The sequence below is a fragment of the Branchiostoma lanceolatum genome, chromosome 16 (genome assembly GCF_035083965.1).
Source record: "Branchiostoma lanceolatum isolate klBraLanc5 chromosome 16, klBraLanc5.hap2, whole genome shotgun sequence".
In the NCBI taxonomy this organism is placed as follows: domain Eukaryota; kingdom Metazoa; phylum Chordata; class Leptocardii; order Amphioxiformes; family Branchiostomatidae; genus Branchiostoma; species Branchiostoma lanceolatum.
This window is the reverse complement of record NC_089737.1, coordinates 1,358,314-1,376,282: the sequence shown is the minus strand read 5'-3', so window position 1 is coordinate 1,376,282 and position 17,969 is coordinate 1,358,314. Positions and strand designations below refer to the sequence as shown.

At 39.8% G+C, this 17,969-nt stretch overlaps 1 protein-coding gene across 2 annotated transcripts in view; it reads left to right on the top strand.

Moving 5' to 3' along the window:
• LOC136421326 (GDP-L-fucose synthase-like) overlaps positions 1–5,187 on the top strand; it is a 45,231-nt gene extending 40,044 nt beyond the window's left edge. For both annotated transcript variants that reach the window (XM_066408553.1, XM_066408554.1), the window contains exons 10-11: positions 709–808; positions 1,263–5,187. In XM_066408553.1, the coding sequence (XP_066264650.1) occupies positions 709–808; positions 1,263–1,318 (156 nt within the window). In that variant the 3' untranslated portion in view covers positions 1,319–5,187. The remainder of the gene's footprint in view (positions 1–708; positions 809–1,262) is intronic.
• Positions 5,188–17,969: the final 12,782 nt, after the last annotated feature.

The following is a 17,969-nucleotide window of genomic DNA, read 5'->3' as shown; positions in this document are numbered from 1 at the left end:
TTTACCATCAATCAAGAGGAACAAAATCTCACTCAGTCATTAAGTGTTTAAATACCACAAATTATGATAAGTTTTGTTCCTCTTAAGCTATGGAAAAGTAGTCTACAGAAACCATTAATCAACATAATGGTTATTCAGGACCCTGACGACCGCTCTGAATTCAACTCAAACCTCACTCCACTCTAGAAACGAAAATAAAAAAACTGACTAGATTTTAAATGTGAAAATTAGCATGTGGCTTAACAAAGTATGGCTTTTGATACATGTGCAGTTTCAGTCTCCTACAATGGCTATGATTGGGTCGGAGCAATGTTTAATTGCACGGTAATTGAACCATCCTTGTGCTGCTCTTTGCTTCCGACGGACTAACTAGGGTGTGGTCAGTTTAAAATCAGCTCAGTCTGTGATGTAAATTTAAACAACAAACTGAGATAGTTCAGTCCCAAGACGGTATGTGCCTTTACAGTGGTGCCAAATTTCAACTCATTTGATGAAAAAATGAGCATGTTATGAAGCAAAAGGCAAAACTCAATGGAACACCCTCGTATTATTTTATATGGCAGGCACTGTAGTAGCCAAGGAATGTTTCAAAAAAGATTACTTGAACAATCTCATGATCATTGTTATAATTACAGTATGTACTGCACATTTCATCATCCTCTTACATGTTGTACTTGTCTGATGTGTATGGACCCTAACTCTGCCCAGTTTGACACCACTAAATCTGACGGTCAGTTCAAGAAGACAGCCAGCAATGCCAAACTCAGGAAGTACCAGCCTGACTTCAAGTTCACCCCGATCAAACAGGGTAAGTGCAATGCCCTCAATCAGGTCTTTTGGCCAAAGGTTTGATATGATAGCTAGATATCAAGTCTGTCTAGCCTAACAACCATTTGGCACTCTAGACTAGTAATATTTCTTCCTTTTTTGTTCAATAGGGAAACAGGGAAATAAGGGAAACTGGGAAATTGAATCTTTTATTAGAACTTGGAGTTCCAATATTGTTAAGACTATATAAGAGTGGTATGGGACACTAGGTTCAATCATGGTAGGTATTGTACAAATGTATATTTAATATCCCTACAATGAGTTTCGCAGTTTCCCTTTTTAAAGAATATTTTTGTCTTCTAAGTTTCTTTTTTGATATATTTTTTCCATGAACTTTCTTGAGTACATTTTTATGTTATTTCTTGGGTACGATTTTTTTTTGTAGAACCTTTTTGAGGTATGACAGTTAACTATAAACTCTTGTTTGTCTGCAGCTCTGAAGGAGACATGTGACTGGTTTACAGAGAACTATGGCATAGCAAGGAAGTAAGGAGAGCAGAAGGCTTGGACATGGTGGGGTACAGAGAACTATGACATAGCAAGGAAGTAAGGAGAGCAGAAGGCTTGGACATGGTGGGGTACAGAGAACTATGACATAGCAAGGAAGTAAGGAGAGCAAAAGGCTTGGACATGGTGGGGTACAGAGAACTATGACATAGCAAGGAAGTAAGGAGAGCAGAAGGCTTGGACATGGTGGGGTACAGAGAACTATGATATAGCAAGGAAGTACATGTAAGGAGAGCAGAAGGCTGGGACATGGTGGGGTACAGAGAACTATGACATACTGTAAATGCAGAAATATTTGCAGGGATTTTATTTCGTGATGGGGAGAAAGTGGAGTGTTCGCTGTGGTTTAGATATCGCGTTTAAAACGATGGAACGGCTTTTCACTAATTTTAAGTTCACTGTAAAGAGTTCACCGAGAAAACCGTGGACTTAGAACCACCGCGTACATTTCTGCATTTACAGTAGCAAGGAAGTAAGGAGAGCTGGGACATGGTGGGGTACAGGGGAAGAGGGGTGTATACACAGCACAGATTGGTTCAAGTGTAGTCCAGCTTTGATAATGAAAACAAACATGCTTTTATAAAAAATTATTATCTCTGCAATTGCTATTACATGTATTATGATTATTACTGTACTTTCCTGTATCAAAATTTAGTTAGATTAGTGGCAGGGATATATGGACAGTAATATCCACATTGTAATATCAATCTGTCTACAATTATGATAAATGACCAGAACTATAACATGTTGTGTATGAAAAGGGGACAAAGGCAACTGGCTGTTTTAGGATTATTATTTATAAAACATCTATTTGCGCTTTACACTATGTATTTATGTAGATCATGTTTATTCAAAGCTACAGTGTGACATAAAGGACTGACTTTACCTTGTTATCAAAGTTTCTACCCCATTACAATAAATGTTCCCCATTCCAAGGAGGTTGTCTATATAACCTCCTTGCCCATTCCATGTACAATGTATCACAAATTCCTGGGAATGAAGCATGAATTATTTAAGATTGTGTCAGTGGGTACTCCGTCGGACATAATGTGGAATGCTGCACCAGGTTCAACAGGAGGTTGATGTGACCAAAGCCTAGGGCTGAAAACTATGATAACAGAATACCTTTGTTGAAACTTTCCTGTGTTTTGAGTGCTTGTTCAGTTCAGCTCAGTTCATCCTCTGTGAGGTGACTTGAGACTGTGATAAATTGTGGTAATGCCAAGACAGTGCTGTTCTATACATGGTATGTAACTACAAGAAGGTGAGAGTAGCCTGGATACCATCCTCCATACTTACCTCTGGCTCTTCCTTACAAAATGGGTGAGCCCGCGGTAACAATGGAGGATGGTACGCAGGCTACAGTCAGAGTTTGCTTACTTGAAATGATGTTTGTACTACATGTACTTTGTAACCATAGAAAGATGAATGTCTACTAGTAGTGAACATAGCAAAACATTTCAGTGACATGTTGAGGTGGAATGCTGTGAATTAATTTCTTCAGTCTAGGAAACTTCTTATTTTATTGAGTTAATCAAGGATACCTTACAAATGATTCTGTCTTCTATTTGCATGGCCTACTTTGTCCAAGGACATGACTGTGGCTAGTGTTTTAGTATTGCTGTTTTTTGCTGATCAATTTGTTCAATCTGATTATTACCTTTGCCAAGAAGGTTGTTATTGGTGCTGTTTGTTTCTGAATAAGTGTTTGTTTGTTTGTTGACAGCTCAACTGGAAATTGGATGCATCTTTATATTTAATATGTGGGTTGTGGCAAACCAAAAAAAAAGTTTAACTAGAGTTCCACGACCTCATACCTTCGCCAAATGATTTTAACCTTTACGACTGACGTATTAGGAGTGTTTTTCATCAATTATAAATCATACCAGTTGATCGTCTTCACCCAAATAACAGAAGTTATCCAAAGTATCAACATAATTAATTATGCAAATGAGGTGCTTATAAGCATAATTCGATTCAACGATGTTCACATTCACATAACTACGAAATGCCACAAATATGAAATTGCCATCATTTACCTATGGAATTCTAGTAGTTTATCAACATTCCTCTCTTCCTCAGTTACAAATGTCGCATATTTGAATAGTCATATCATGGAACACTGATGATTTTTAAAATTGTCTCATTAATTATGCAAATAAGAATCTGATTTGCATAATTATTGTCAAATCATACAAAGTATCACGTAAGCTATCTACATACCAAAAATCATGAACATCCATCAAGCCCATCTTGAGTTATAGTATTTTCTCATTAATTATGCAAATGAGGTCTTCATTTGCATATTTGATATCTATTAATATTTCTCTCTTCCACAGTAACATATGTCACATGTTTGAGAGTCCAACATGGAATGCGGCAGCTGTATAAAATTTCATTAATTATGCAAATTAGATACTGATTTGCATAATAAGTATTTAATAATGTGCATGAGTTTTTTTTACGATTTTGTATGTAGGCCGACACCCTCAGGTCAACGGGCTACAATTCCGCCAAGAAAAGTAGGACGGAAAATGGAATCACATGGTCGAAAAGCGGTTTTCTGCTGTTTTCCGATGTATTTATCGGTATTGTCCATTGTCCCTTTATATTGGGTAGAAACCATAGTAGAATGTAAATTTGGACCCGAAAATTATCATTTTTTTTACACTTTTTTGATCAAACCTGATTGGAAAAAACGAGTTTTCCTGGGGTCACGGCATATATGCTGAGAAAGCTTAGTAAATGGTGTCTCTGAAAAATGAAAAAAAATAAAAAAAGTCATGTGATAACTTTTTCGCAATCTCCGATGACGCAAATTTGGTGAAAATGCATTAAAAACGATGCTATTTTGGGTCATCAGGCGAGAGAACCGCATCACCGCTGCCGCGGACTAATACAAAAAAGGCTTCGATAGCGAACCAGCTGCACCGCGCCCCAAAATACTACAACTCACGGGCTTTTAAGAAGATTCAAAATATTAATGCACAGTTAAAACCATCACCAAGCAATCTCGGGCAGAAATCAGAGTGACGACTACGCACTTCCGGCAGATAACCGGGTCATGACCCAACCCCCGGTCAGATTTGAACTCCAACCCGGAACCTCAAGTTTAATATCTACTTACCAAAAATCATGACCATCCATCAAGCCCTTCTTGAGTTATTCCTTACAAAGTCTGAAGCAAAACCTGCTCCTGCAGTTCCTAAAAAGCCGCTAGGAGGCCCAAACCTATAGCACTTACTCTCTGTCAAAAGAGCTATCTACCACTCAAAAATCAGGACCATAGCATCTCCAGAACACAAGATATCAAAACAGGAAGTTCCGCTGCAGTACCGTAACAAGCCGCTAGGGGACCCAAAATGTAATCATTTCCATGTCTCACCAAGACCTACCAAATATCAAGACAATCCATTGAAGCCTTCTCGAGTTATGCTGTTTCTTACAAACACACAAACAAACGCTACCCTCTGCATAACCTTCTCAGCGAAGATAATGAGGAAAATTGAAAAAAAAATGGTGAGGTTAACATCATTGTACAATGTACATAGATTACGCAAATATGGGTATGCTTTGCGTAGTTAAAAAGGCTAATAATTTGGCGAAGGTTTGAGGTTTTGGGTTGTTTTATGAAGTAAGTATGATATACAACTGTCTCAGCCAGGATACTTAAAAAATAAATTTTCTAAAAACATCTTGGAAAATGAAACTATTTATTCCATTGTCATATGTACAACATCCATGTGAACACAAAGTCAAGCGTACAATGTAAGTAAGTGCAGTGCAATTATAGAACATGGTGGGAACGCTTTTGCCAAGTTACACAATATAATGAAAAAAAATTGGCCTTCATATGCTTTCATTTGTTTGTTTGAAAAGTGTGCAAGTAGATGTTAGAATGCTGTAAGTTAATTATACATAATCGTACTGTCTGGGGATGTTGGGCTCACTCCCGGGAGCTTGTGGCTGTTAAAGCTAGGAAAGAGAACTACCAATAGGAGCTCATGATTCTTTGTCACCATGGAAACCAGACATCACAGTTTCCAACACCAAGGTTACACAATTCTTACTCTGATAATAATTATTAGCACATATATGTACAAATTAACAGGATGATCATCACCTAGCCTAATCTAGGGACCTGACCATGGCAGGCTACTGTTTTTACCTCGAAACCAAAGGTATGGACAACACAAGGTTGCCGCTCTTACATCCGATGTACATTGCCGTTTTCCACAGTATACTGAGTAACCTATTAGGACAATGAGGACTTTTTGTAGCTGATGACATTACATTTTGTATTTTCTACACTATGAAACATTTCTTGTATGCCTGATTCACACTTTTTAGTGTATAAAAAAAATTGAATCCATGGAATATATCATCATCATCATTATGTTTGCTGCATGTATATATATTATGCATAATGCAGCAGTTGAGAGAATTAGACAATGTAGAATCGTATCCTGTAGGAAATACATGCATGTGTTTTTAACTGCAGTTATATTGCTTGCTACCAGAGGGCCATCACTTCACCTAGTTAGGCAAAAGTATCAACTGTGCTGATTGGCCATGCCTGCTGTTAGCTGTTAGTGAATCCGTTGAAACATCCTCATTATCTAACATAAATTACAGTAATTTAGGTTATAAAGGTACACTGATTTCAGAACAACGCCTGATTTGAAACAACACATAGACTCACAATAACTAGTGCCATATGTGAGAAAAATGAACATTATTTTACACTACTGTCATACATATTTCAATATGGTCCCACAAACTTATTAATAAGTACATGTATTTTGTAGTTGAACTAGTTATCTCCATGCAAAATGGAGATATTGTTTTGGGTGTGTCTGTCTCTTTGTTTGTCTGTCTGTTTGTGTTTCCACACCACTCCAGTCAGCATTACTCAAGAGCCTCTTGATGGATTACAATGATATTTGGTATGTGGGCAGGTGTTGTGAAGCCGAAATTCAAGGTAGATTTTGGGCGCCCTGATATGTGACCTTAATTGATACTGCAGCAGAACTTAAATTTTTGTATCTTTTGACCTGGACGTGCTGTGGTCTTGATTTTTGGGTGGCAGATAGCTTGTGATGTAATAAAGAAGTGGTGTAGGTTTGGGCCCCCTAGCAGCTTCCTCTGGAACTGCAGGGGCGTTTTTGTGAAAATCTTCTAAGGAGAATAACTGAAGAAAGCAACAACGGATTTCCATGATATCTAGTATGCAGGTAACTTTGATAGAGATATACACAATGAAGTGCAAATAATGCTAATTGGGACTTGATTTGCATAGCTAATGAGGAAAATCTATATTTGCAGTGTCTTCCATTATCAGACTCAAATACATGTAACATATGTAGTTTATGGAAAGTGGAGCATCAACAGATACCAATAATGCAAATAAATTCCTAATTTGCATAATAAATGCAAAAAAACCATAATTCATCTAATTGGAAAATTATAGGACTGTCAATATTGCAACATGTGTAGGTTAGATAAAGGTGTTTATGACCAAGCATATATTATGCAAATGTGTAAGTCATTTGCATAAATAGAATTGTTCATGGAGATATGAGGTCGTGGAACTCTTGTTCAACATTGCTTTGTACAGTTTATATATAGTTTGTACACATAACAGATTTCATATGGAAGCATGACATTGTGCATGATGCATTTTTCACAAACAAGTATGACATGTTTTCTCTTGGGAATGTTTAACTGTCCCAGTACCAGAGATCATGGCACCTGCCTCTGTCTCCAGATGTACGTAGCTACATATGTGTACCATGTGGAACAGACACTAGTTTTCAGTTGAATGTGTGCAGCTTAGACTTTTGTCTTTACTAGTACTGCATGCTCTAACACACTTCCAACATAAGAAATCACGTAAAACACACTAAACAAACATGACTCCTAAATGTCGTAACATCCAGAAATATTTTAGGATTATGTATGACCAATAGAGTAGGCATAAAATCTTTTGTGGAATGCCTGTACATTTTCATATGGGTTTGACTACAACTCTCTGCTCCTATCCTGAGATCTTCCTGCTCCATGGTGGTTGCCTGCTCATCTTAGGTTCTCCACAGGTTGAAGGCAGGTTGAGTTCTGGAGGCTGTCCTGTGTTCTCCTGCTGACATCAACACGTCCCCACTAGCTACTGCTGCATCCTGTGGCAGGAGACTATAAATGTAACAACTGTGGACCTTAGCTCAGGATTCCCCAGATTTCAAACAACCAACTCTCATCCAAGAAATGAAGTGGATAGGTTCTTTTACAGCCTCAAACATTGAAGACTTTAATAGTGCCTATTCGATCATTACATCGATTGATGATGATGATTACATCTTATGTCATTCCTGGGCTGTGAGAACGTTTGATCATGATGCGGGTAATTCCAGACTGGCTGATGTTTTGGGTTATCACACAGGCTTCTACTTGTATCACACAGGCTATTATATCACACAGGCTAGTACTAGTACTTGTATCACACAGGCTATTACTTGTATCACACGGGCTTCTACTTGTATCACACGGGCTTCTACTTGTATCACACGGGCTTCTACTTGTATCACACAGGCTTCTACTTGTATCACACAGGCTTCTACTTGTATCACACGGGCTTCTACTTGTATCACATAGGCTTCTACTTGTATCACACGGGCTTCTACTTGTATCACACGGGCTTCTACTTGTATCACACGGGCTTCTACTTGTATCACACGGGCTTCTACTTGTATCACACGGGCTTCTACTTGTATCACACGGGCTTCTACTTGTATCACACAGGCTTCTACTTGTATCACACGGGCTTCTACTTGTATCACACGGGCTTCTACTTGTATCACACAGGTTTCTACTTGTATCACACGGGCTGCTACTTGTATCACACAGGCTTCTACTTGTATCACACGGGCTTCCATAGAATCATTCCAACGCATTTCGTGTGTGCCATCTGCACCATTGTTGAAAATTTGAATACCGATTTCAGATATTGGAACTGCTGTTGTTTTGTCTTGTCGAAATTTTTGTCTTCTGGTGCATTACACATTGAAATGTGTGTTTTCTTTGGTGGGTATGAAATGAATGATATACAACACAGTGTATTCTGCATCATGATCAGCCTTCGGCTGCTGGGTGATCCGACCTGCGGTCAGGCTGGTACCTTGGGTGATATGGAATACTTTGGATACTTTATTTCCTCCATGTCGTATATAACTTCAGAGCCTTACCATTTGGACATCTCTTGCTCTTTGACCCCTGGGAGGTTGTGACCTCATGACATATGCTGACCCAGGTCGTGAGAAGTGGGCAACATCAGACTGAGGGAGGTTGGGGTCAATGTCCTTGACCTGTAAAAAAAGTTAACTTGCCTTCAGCTCTACATGGATAAGGGCTGTTCTATAAAGATTTTGCCTTTTATTTTTAATGTGGGAGGCTGAAATTGCTTACCATTATCTCTATAGTCACAAGGTTGTTTTCATCATGGAAATTCTTCAGTTGATGATAGAGCCAGTTGAACGCAGGTTCAAATACAGATTTACTTTGACTCATTTCCCCTGCACTCAGAGGAACAAAACTTGGTACAGTTGTTTGTATTCCTCAACATAGCAACCAGGGGTGCCCTAACTTGAGACAGATTTCTTACTGATCTTATTATGCAGTAGATACCGCCCTCCACATGTAAAGGGAGTACACACATATCCAATTTTATTGTCAAATGAAAGCTAGAATATTTTAGAATACAATCCTTCTTTCTGTTTTCTTAAATTCATCACCAACTTCTGAAGAGATAAAAAAAATACATTAAGCGTCCCAAGTTAGGGCACCCTGTCTAGTGCAGCACAAAATCAGAAGGTACATGTATATTTACGAAAACATTACACGTTTACTAAGCAATGTGAATGTATTTCTTACTCAAATATGTTCTTAAGATTTGTCCAAATTTCATTACTCAAAACCTGACCATTTTCTGGCAACTAGTGATGGAGCACCATATGCATGAGTTTGAGCATATGAAAAAAGTGTCTCAAGTTAGGATACCCCCATTACAATTAAATTGTACCATCAAGGGTAAAAGGCACTTCTCCCATCACTTTACTGCCTGTGAAGTACATGAGGTCCATGTATCCATAAGTTCCCCACCTTCTGAACTATGTCCAGCCTGATCAGCTCCGACTTTGGTGTTCTTTTACATCCTGCAGCTGGAGCAAAGATAGGAGAAGGTTTCAGTACGTTACAACCATGAACAACGACTGACACTCTACCACACTTCATAAACAAGACCCAGTCTGGAGGAAAACTTTAGGAAAAGTTGGAAAACACTCAGGATATATATTTCATATGTGATTGAAGCATGTTTTTCCTTTACATTAAGGTAATGTAGGTAAGCACATGGAATTCTCCTACATTCTGTAGAAGACTGCCAAAGGGCAGAAGAAACTTTCTTCATCCATGTAACACGGTAAGTTGAACTGTAAATTCACTTGTTTCATAGGGGATGGGAAGCAATGGGAGTGGAGAGGAGGTTTTCCCTAATGCTAAGAACCATGTTAAGAATTGTTGATTATCAGGGCTATACAGAATTTAACAAAGTCTGATAAATTCAAAGATGCCACATCAACAATTTGAAATTACATACCTGCAAAAAATGGCCAGATGGCATCCAGGGCAGAAGCGAAGTCAGCAGCTGTTCTGCAGTACATAAAAAGAAAAGAGTGTAACGTTAATCATCAGTTAGGAAGTTAGAGAGTTAGAGAAGTTAGTAACAACTGGTTGGGAAGTTCAGCTGCAAACTCAGATCTCCTTTTGTGCTATTAGTATTGTGTTATGATATTCATAGTGAATTATTTTGTTAACCCTGCAAATATCTTATTTTAGTATTGACAGAGAAAAATAGCCTCTAGAAATGATCCGATCTCCTGTTCATCTTTACTTCAATTTGTGTCCAGTATTCTCCCTTCAATCTGAGCCCTAACAACAACCACCATTCCAATTCAATTTAATTTGAAGCTGGGTTCTGGGTAGGAGGTTTTTTTTATACACTCTACTAAGATACATCAAATAACAGTTACTCAAACAACTGGATCAAATTTTGAAACAGTCTGACGTTTCAGTGTCTAAAGGGAAGAACTGGAGAACCATGCTTTATACCAAAACTCTGAACTGATGTTTATGATAAGAGGTGTCAACAATATAGGATGGTACGATGCAAGAGTGGACACAAAAGAACTGTAGGTTTATATATAGGTGTGCAGTAACTGTAATCATTTTGTGCAAGCTTTAAGAACATCTGTTGGTAATATTGCTCTCCATCCCCAACAAGGTAATCAGTCAGTTACTGTGGTGCTATCATTGTCAATTACATCAGACCCTTTGATGAGCTGAGTAACAAAGAAAGTAACGTGGGTTTCTGTAAAAACCGGGGCCCCGCCGGGCCCCCGATAGTGCCCCACGGGGCCCCGTTTGTGAACGAAAGTTGCTGACTTGCTTCGCTGTGACGCGATGTGCCACCAAATGACCAAAACACACAACCGATTGTCATAATGTATGTCTGAATAGAAAACACGCAGTAACCTGAATGTTTTCCCAAGGAGGTTAACCTCCTTACTTGGTATTCCCAAGTTTACTAATACTTAAGTGGTGAGTGGAAGAATCGCAGTCTTTAATTTATAGCGAATGTTGCAGTTACACCCCGCAAAATACTGACCTTTGCGCAACGGGCTCGCGCGAGCTACATCCTGGCATTCGTTGTGACAGGATGTGCCAGGCCTTTTGAGCATAGCGGGCCGCTACGCTGTGGGCCGACAAACTGACGCTGTAAATAGCCCGCTATGCTGTCTTTTCACCCAGCGTAGCGGCGAAAAAAAGACAAAACTACCTTAGTAAATATGCAAAGGCACGCGCCGAGCACGCACCTCCGCCGTTTCACAGGAAGCTATCCAGCTATCAGCTCAAAGGGAGGTGCCAATTACTAAATCATCACCCCGCTGTACCGCTCCGATCTTGTAATAGCTCGATTCTCATGTACGTAAGTTGCCATACATTGTACCAGCTACAATTGTCACGAGAGCAGCCCCTCCCACCCGTCATTGCGCCAAAACATAAACAGTAGCCGAGTAAGCCTCTCTGTGACATGTGCACGATCAGCGGGGTGGGTCCCGGACTATTAGAACAGCGGTAAATGTATCAGATTCCAGGGGAATCTCCTTATTTGGAAGTTGACAGCCCGCAGTTGACCAACATGTGCACAGAGGCTGTTATTATTGAAGTTAAAAACATTGCCTCTCTATTTGAAAAAAATCCATCTAATCCAGTAATTAGGGGTAGGTTCTTTCAATGTAGAAAAGAATACAAGAAATTATTGAAAAAGAAAAAGCGGGATTTTCATCAACAAATTATGAATCAATTATCATTATTAAAGGAAAGAAGCCCAAGTGCCTTCTGGGATTTAATCAATAAATTGAAACCAGAAAAAACAGTTGAGGATAACCAAATTTCTGACGAGGAATGGTTAAAGCATTTCAAAAATCTAGACAAATCCCCAAACAGCTCTGTAGATAACTGTCTTCTAAACCAAAATACGCAAACATCATTTCCGTCCACCCCTTCAAACGCATCGGTACTTGATTGCACGATCACATTAGAAGAACTAAACGCTGCAATCTCTAAACTAAAGAACAACAAATCAAGCGGAAATGATAGTATTCTAAATGAAATGTTAAAATCTGGCAAAATGCAGCTAAAAGAGCCCCTTCTCAATCTCTTTAACACTTGTTTACAAAACGGTTATTTTCCACAAGAATGGTCAGTCAGTCACATTGTTCCCATCCACAAGTCAGGAGACACTTCCCTGCCAGACAACTACAGAGGCATTTCGATAATTAGCTGTTTAGGGAAATTATTCTCATCTATTTTGAACGTACGTTTAGTCAAATTCTCTGAACAAAACAACCTCTTTCAACCCCATCAAGCCGGATTTAGAAAAAACTTCAGAACCACTGATAACCTGTTTGTTCTAAGCACACTAGTTACAAAATACCTGAGCAATAATTCTCAACTCTACGCATGCTTTATTGACTTCAGCAAAGCGTTTGATTCTGTTTGGCGTAACGGTCTCATGTATAAATTGAATAAACTTGGCATAGGTGGTAATTTTCTCAAAGTTATAAAAGGTATGTATTCTAATACTATGAACTGCGTGAAGTCTAGAAATGGTCTGACTGAGACTTTTGTTACCGAGTGTGGGGTAAAACAAGGATGTAATTTAAGTCCAACGTTGTTTAATCTATTTGTGAGCGATATTATATGTCAATTCAACAACACTCTCTGCAATCCTCCAGTTATGCATAACAAAGTGGTCCCCTGTCTATTATATGCTGATGACTTGGTCATCTTCTCCGAGTCAAAACAGGGACTACAACATTCCTTGAATAACCTAGAAAAGTACTGTTCACATTGGAAACTAAATGTAAACCTTAGAAAAACAAAGATTATTGTTTTTTCAAAAGGTGGTCGCTTACCAAAAAACTATTCTTTTGTATTTGATAGTCATATTGTAGAAATTGTTACGTCATATACTTATCTAGGTATAGTTGTAAACTCAGCTGGCACGTTCAAAGCAAATAACAAATCTTTAAGTTCCAAAGGTTTAAAAGCTCTATTTGCAATCAAACAGTCACTGGATAAAGCCAATGCCCCATTATCTGTTAAAAACAAACTTTTTGATTCCTGTGTAAAACCTATTCTACTCTATGGCTCAGAAATTTGGGGCGCAGTTAAAAGTCCTAAATTCTGTCCCATCGAATCCGTCCATCTTAAATTCTGCAAACAGTCCCTAAATGTTCCCAGATCAGCCAGTAACCTTGCGTCAAGAGCGGAGCTAGGGAGGTACCCAATTCAAGTTGAAGCATCCCTTAACGCCATCAAACATTTCCTCAGAATGCGCCAGAACGTGCCAGCTGACAGTCTACAAGCGGACGCTCTTTCATGTCAATTTCTGCTAGATTCTAATGGTAAAAGATGCTGGGCGTCCGGTGTTCGTAAGATACTAGAAGGGTGTGGTTTTGCCTTCGTTTGGAGCCCCCAGGTATCCCTGGGAACAAACATGACTCCTATCATCAATTCCATTAGCCAACGTTTGAAAGATATTTACACCCAAACATTCTCATCCGAAATTCACAATGATGATAGAGAGAAATCTTATAGCAACAAATTACGAACTTACCGACTGTTTAAGTCCCTGTATAAGGAAGAAGAGTATTTATCTATAAGTAACATACAGCATAGAGTAGCTGTCACTAAATTCAGGATTAGTTGTCACAAATTACATATTGAAACAGGAAGGCACAACCACACGCTTCTAGAACATAGAGTTTGCCAATTTTGTGAGTTAAATCAAATAGAAGATGAGCGGCACTTCATTTTAGATTGTAAACTTTACGATATAGAAAGAAATGTTCTTTTCAAATGTATTAATGAGAAATTCCCATGCTTTGAATATTTAAACGCAACGGATAAATTCATATTTTTGTTGCGTCTAGATAACCCTTGTATAAGAAACATGATCTGTTCATACATCTACACATGTACAAAGAAGCGAGAAGAAGTTGACTTTACTAGATTAGCTTAGCTTATCCTTTTCTTCTACCATGTATGTTTACACAATGTACTGTACATATTTCACTGTATATGTCACTTAGATGTTAGTTTGGTTTGTGTTAAACGACCTGTATCTAGCCCCTCGGGGCACGAACATACAATAAAGGTCTTCAATCATCATTAACGTAAAAGATTCCGTTCTTTGTCATTGCGGGAATAGAATTAATTCTTAACTGTATACGTATTTCTGACAAATTTCTAGACAAAGGTTAATATGTCTTTTTCCCATCCAGAACAGTGCACAGAAATTTCATTTCTACCAACGTAGGAAGATAAAGTATCAACTAAATTTATAATCTTCGCCATGATTGGACGATTTGGCTGCTACAAGTTTCTGGCGCCGCCCACAAAGCCTTAGGTAGACTTACTGGCGCCTTCGCCGACAGTCATCAAAGGCTGCCGACTGTCAATCAGCAGCAATTTTCTGGGAAAACATGTGAGTTGGATCTGCGTGTGCCAGTCAACAGCGAACTTCTGGCGTCGTGATTGTTGTAGCGTCGCACGTTACTCAAGAATCACACAGACACAAGCACGTCTACTCACTAGTCGTGTATTCTAGCTTCTGCACTAAGTTACATCTGGCAGGAGGGTTCATACTGCATCCGGTGTAGAGTTACTAGGATTAGAGTGGCCAATATAAAGTATTACATGTTTCACATCACTACAATTGTTACGTTCCTTTCCCACAGCGGTGCTTCTACAAAGTTTTTATTAGACGGTAGTAGTGCAATCTGACGAAGAACAGCGGTTTCGGCCAGCCTTCCTGGAACGGCGGCGTATATATTGGGTGGAGGGGGGTGACGCGATTTCTAACACGGGTCAAGATTCTCTAAATTATGCCGGCAAAGGGACTTTCGCCGCCGAGGGAGTTACGTTGCTGAGGGACGACCGCCTTGGCGGTGCTTTTTCTGGAAACATGTCAGCGTGGGAATACCAGGAATATTGCTTCTTATTTTGCACCGAAGAGTACTTCTGACAGCGATGATTGTAGCGCTTCGACTTCGGAAAGACGGGCACAGCCAAAAAACGTACACAGCCAAAAAACTGGTATCGACTATTGATATTGTAGAATCGCTAAATAAACTATTGATATTGTTGTTTCTGAATTTTCAGTTGTTCATCACCTGAAATATTGTATGTCGAAGTCCTCAAAACTGAAAAAGAAGCCTTCTCAATAGCCTAAAATGGTGCTGTTTTCTATTGACTTGTGCCGTGTTTGGCCGTGCTGTGAGTTAACTTGGGGTTTCCGGCGCGCCCCGCCCTCCCCACTACAGTTTTGGCCGGTCGCATCAGGCTGACGTTTATTTCTGTTTTGTCCCTCTCGGTTCACCATCAGTAATTGTCATCATCAAAGAAGCCTTGAAATTCAGAAATGCTCCTATAGCTATCAGGCTTTATGTAATCTGTGTAAACATTATAAAAGTTTCGAGCCGCGGCGGCTGAGTTACATGCGCTTTCTTCCCGCAAGAAATGGTAAACAGGCGTTAGATATTCTATTCCACCAATCACAACGCACATCTCCGTCGTGTCAAGAAAAAACGACCAATGACATGTGAGTCTCGCTACTCGCGAGATTTCAGCTAAGCGTGAATTTGCGAGATGTTAAGGGAATGGCGGGGATCGCAAGACGAAGCGGCTGTTGGAAGGCTTGAATCAACAACTTTTGAACACATTCAGTGCAGGAGAAATTAACCGTAGAAAACATGGGACAAAAAATGGCATCTTTATTGCGTTCTTTCTCAAAGTAGGGTGTCAAATTCCTCATTATGTTCAATGATTACAGGGCGCATACGGAACAAGTGTTGAAAAGTTGTGTTTTAGTTTTGCCGAATTATTCTGTGTGTATTTTTTGTAGGACATAGCTGATACGTAATAAAGTTTTGTTGTGCTAAATTTTATTTTCTTTGCTGATTGTATACAACATAGAAGTGTAGCTTGTGTGTGAACATTCGATATTACCTCAATGACGGCACGCCTCCACAAAAAATGAAGCCCGAAACCCTTGTGTAATTTTTCACCGAAAGAGATGTCATTAAACCAAGGAGGTTAAATATTTAACCTCCTTGATTAAACTAAGCTTATTCTACCAGGAAATTTGCCCCTCAAATTCCAGGAAATAGCATTTCAGAGGGTCTAGATTTCAAAATTTTCCGCGGGAAGAATACCCCCGGACCCCCCTAGAATGGTCACGCCTCCGGCGTGACGCCTCGCGCCTTCGGCGATCGATATGTTCTTCCCTGAAATAAAATTGAAATGACGGGTAAAAATTTCAGGCTGGCGAGAACACTGGTTAGGAGTAAGAGGAGAATAAGCATTGGGCCCGTCGTCCAAGGAAAACGGCCGGCATCGCACGAGCTTGAGTGGGACTAGTGGAGTGCCCCACGACTAAGAAGGGATAGTATACTAGTATGTAATATCAAGCAAAAAAACTTGGGGTACCCCGCGGGGCCCCAGTTTTTACAGAAACCCGTAACAGGTACATGAAATAGCCAATGTCATGCAGTGTGTCGAGACCATGTCTAGCCATTTGTCTGAAGAAACAGAATAAAAGCCGGGTGTTGCGGAGTTGGAGGGGAGTGGAGTCTGAGCGACAGTGAGTCCGAACAGACAGTACAAAGAGTGTGTCCCAACTCTACGACTCCTGTGCGGAGGTGTATGGCAATGCTGTGTCTCGTGTGTGTTCCTTAGTCTTGTAGGTAGTCCCTCGTGTATCATTCCAAAATAACCAGGCCGTAACATCGCCCCCACTTACAACAACAGAAGACTAATTAAGGCCCCGTTCATGATTAAAAAAATAAAACGGTTCAAACGGTTTTGGATATATTCCGAATTGAAACGGTTTACATTTTGCGTCCGCAATGCAAACTTGCACCCACGCTGAAAACGGTTTACATCGAACTTATTATTCAAAGTGCTCTCTCGGTTCAGCTGGAAAGACATTAAAGCAACACACCAGTACTACAATGTCGTACAAATCTACAAAGCCCTAAACAACAAACTGCCACCCTACATGCGCCAGATGTTTGTGTACTGTAGAGACCAAAGTACACGGACAACCAGACAAAGCACGAACAGTCAGCTGGTTGTCCCCAAACCCAAGCGAGAGACCTTCAGAAGATCGGTAGCCTACCGCGGACCAAATGTCGGGAACAGCCTACCACCAGACACACGTACGGCTCCAAATCTGACTTCCTTTAAGAGACTCTTGAAGTAACGGAAATGAACAAAACGAACGGACACAGACCATGAACCAGCTTTCGCCCCACTACATGATGTATGTTGTAGAAATTGTATATTGTTGTACCATAAATATGTAATGATATATGTTGATAGTATTATTAGGACTCAAATGACTGTGTATCTCTGCTATATTTGTATCTGACCCTTACCTCTTCCCTCATGACCTCAATGAAAAGCGGCCTGCGTGCCGATTTGAGCTTATCATGGATAAACAATGGTTCAAACAAAGCAAACAAACTGTTGTGATCCTGCACCTCGAGTTGTCGGCCGTAACAAGATTTTACTATCATAATTACAAAACGCGGCCAAAATATCCTATTGACAGCTAAAATTTTCACTTTTCCGCGTGCTAACCAAGAGTTGTACTTCGATCGGCACTGAACTACTGTCCTGTTGAAGCCACGTTTGTTCAGGCCCTTGGCAATTTCATCGAACACCTCCTGGTTCCAATGAATGCCATCAAGTAGGTTGTTGCAAGTTAATTCTAAACCCAGGTAGCGCAGTGCACAACCTAACTTTTCTAGCCAAAGAACTGAATCCGAGCCCTGGAGGCTCACTCTCATAAAAGTCGGTAAATTTTCAATTGAAACAAAGAAATCAACACCTTTTTGTTTAAAACCATCCAAAACCGTTCATAGTTCGTGGAATTTAGGCTAAAAAAGACGAAAACACACTCCCATGGGTTCCCCGAAAGTGCGAAATGGAACGAAATGGAACGAACTAAAACA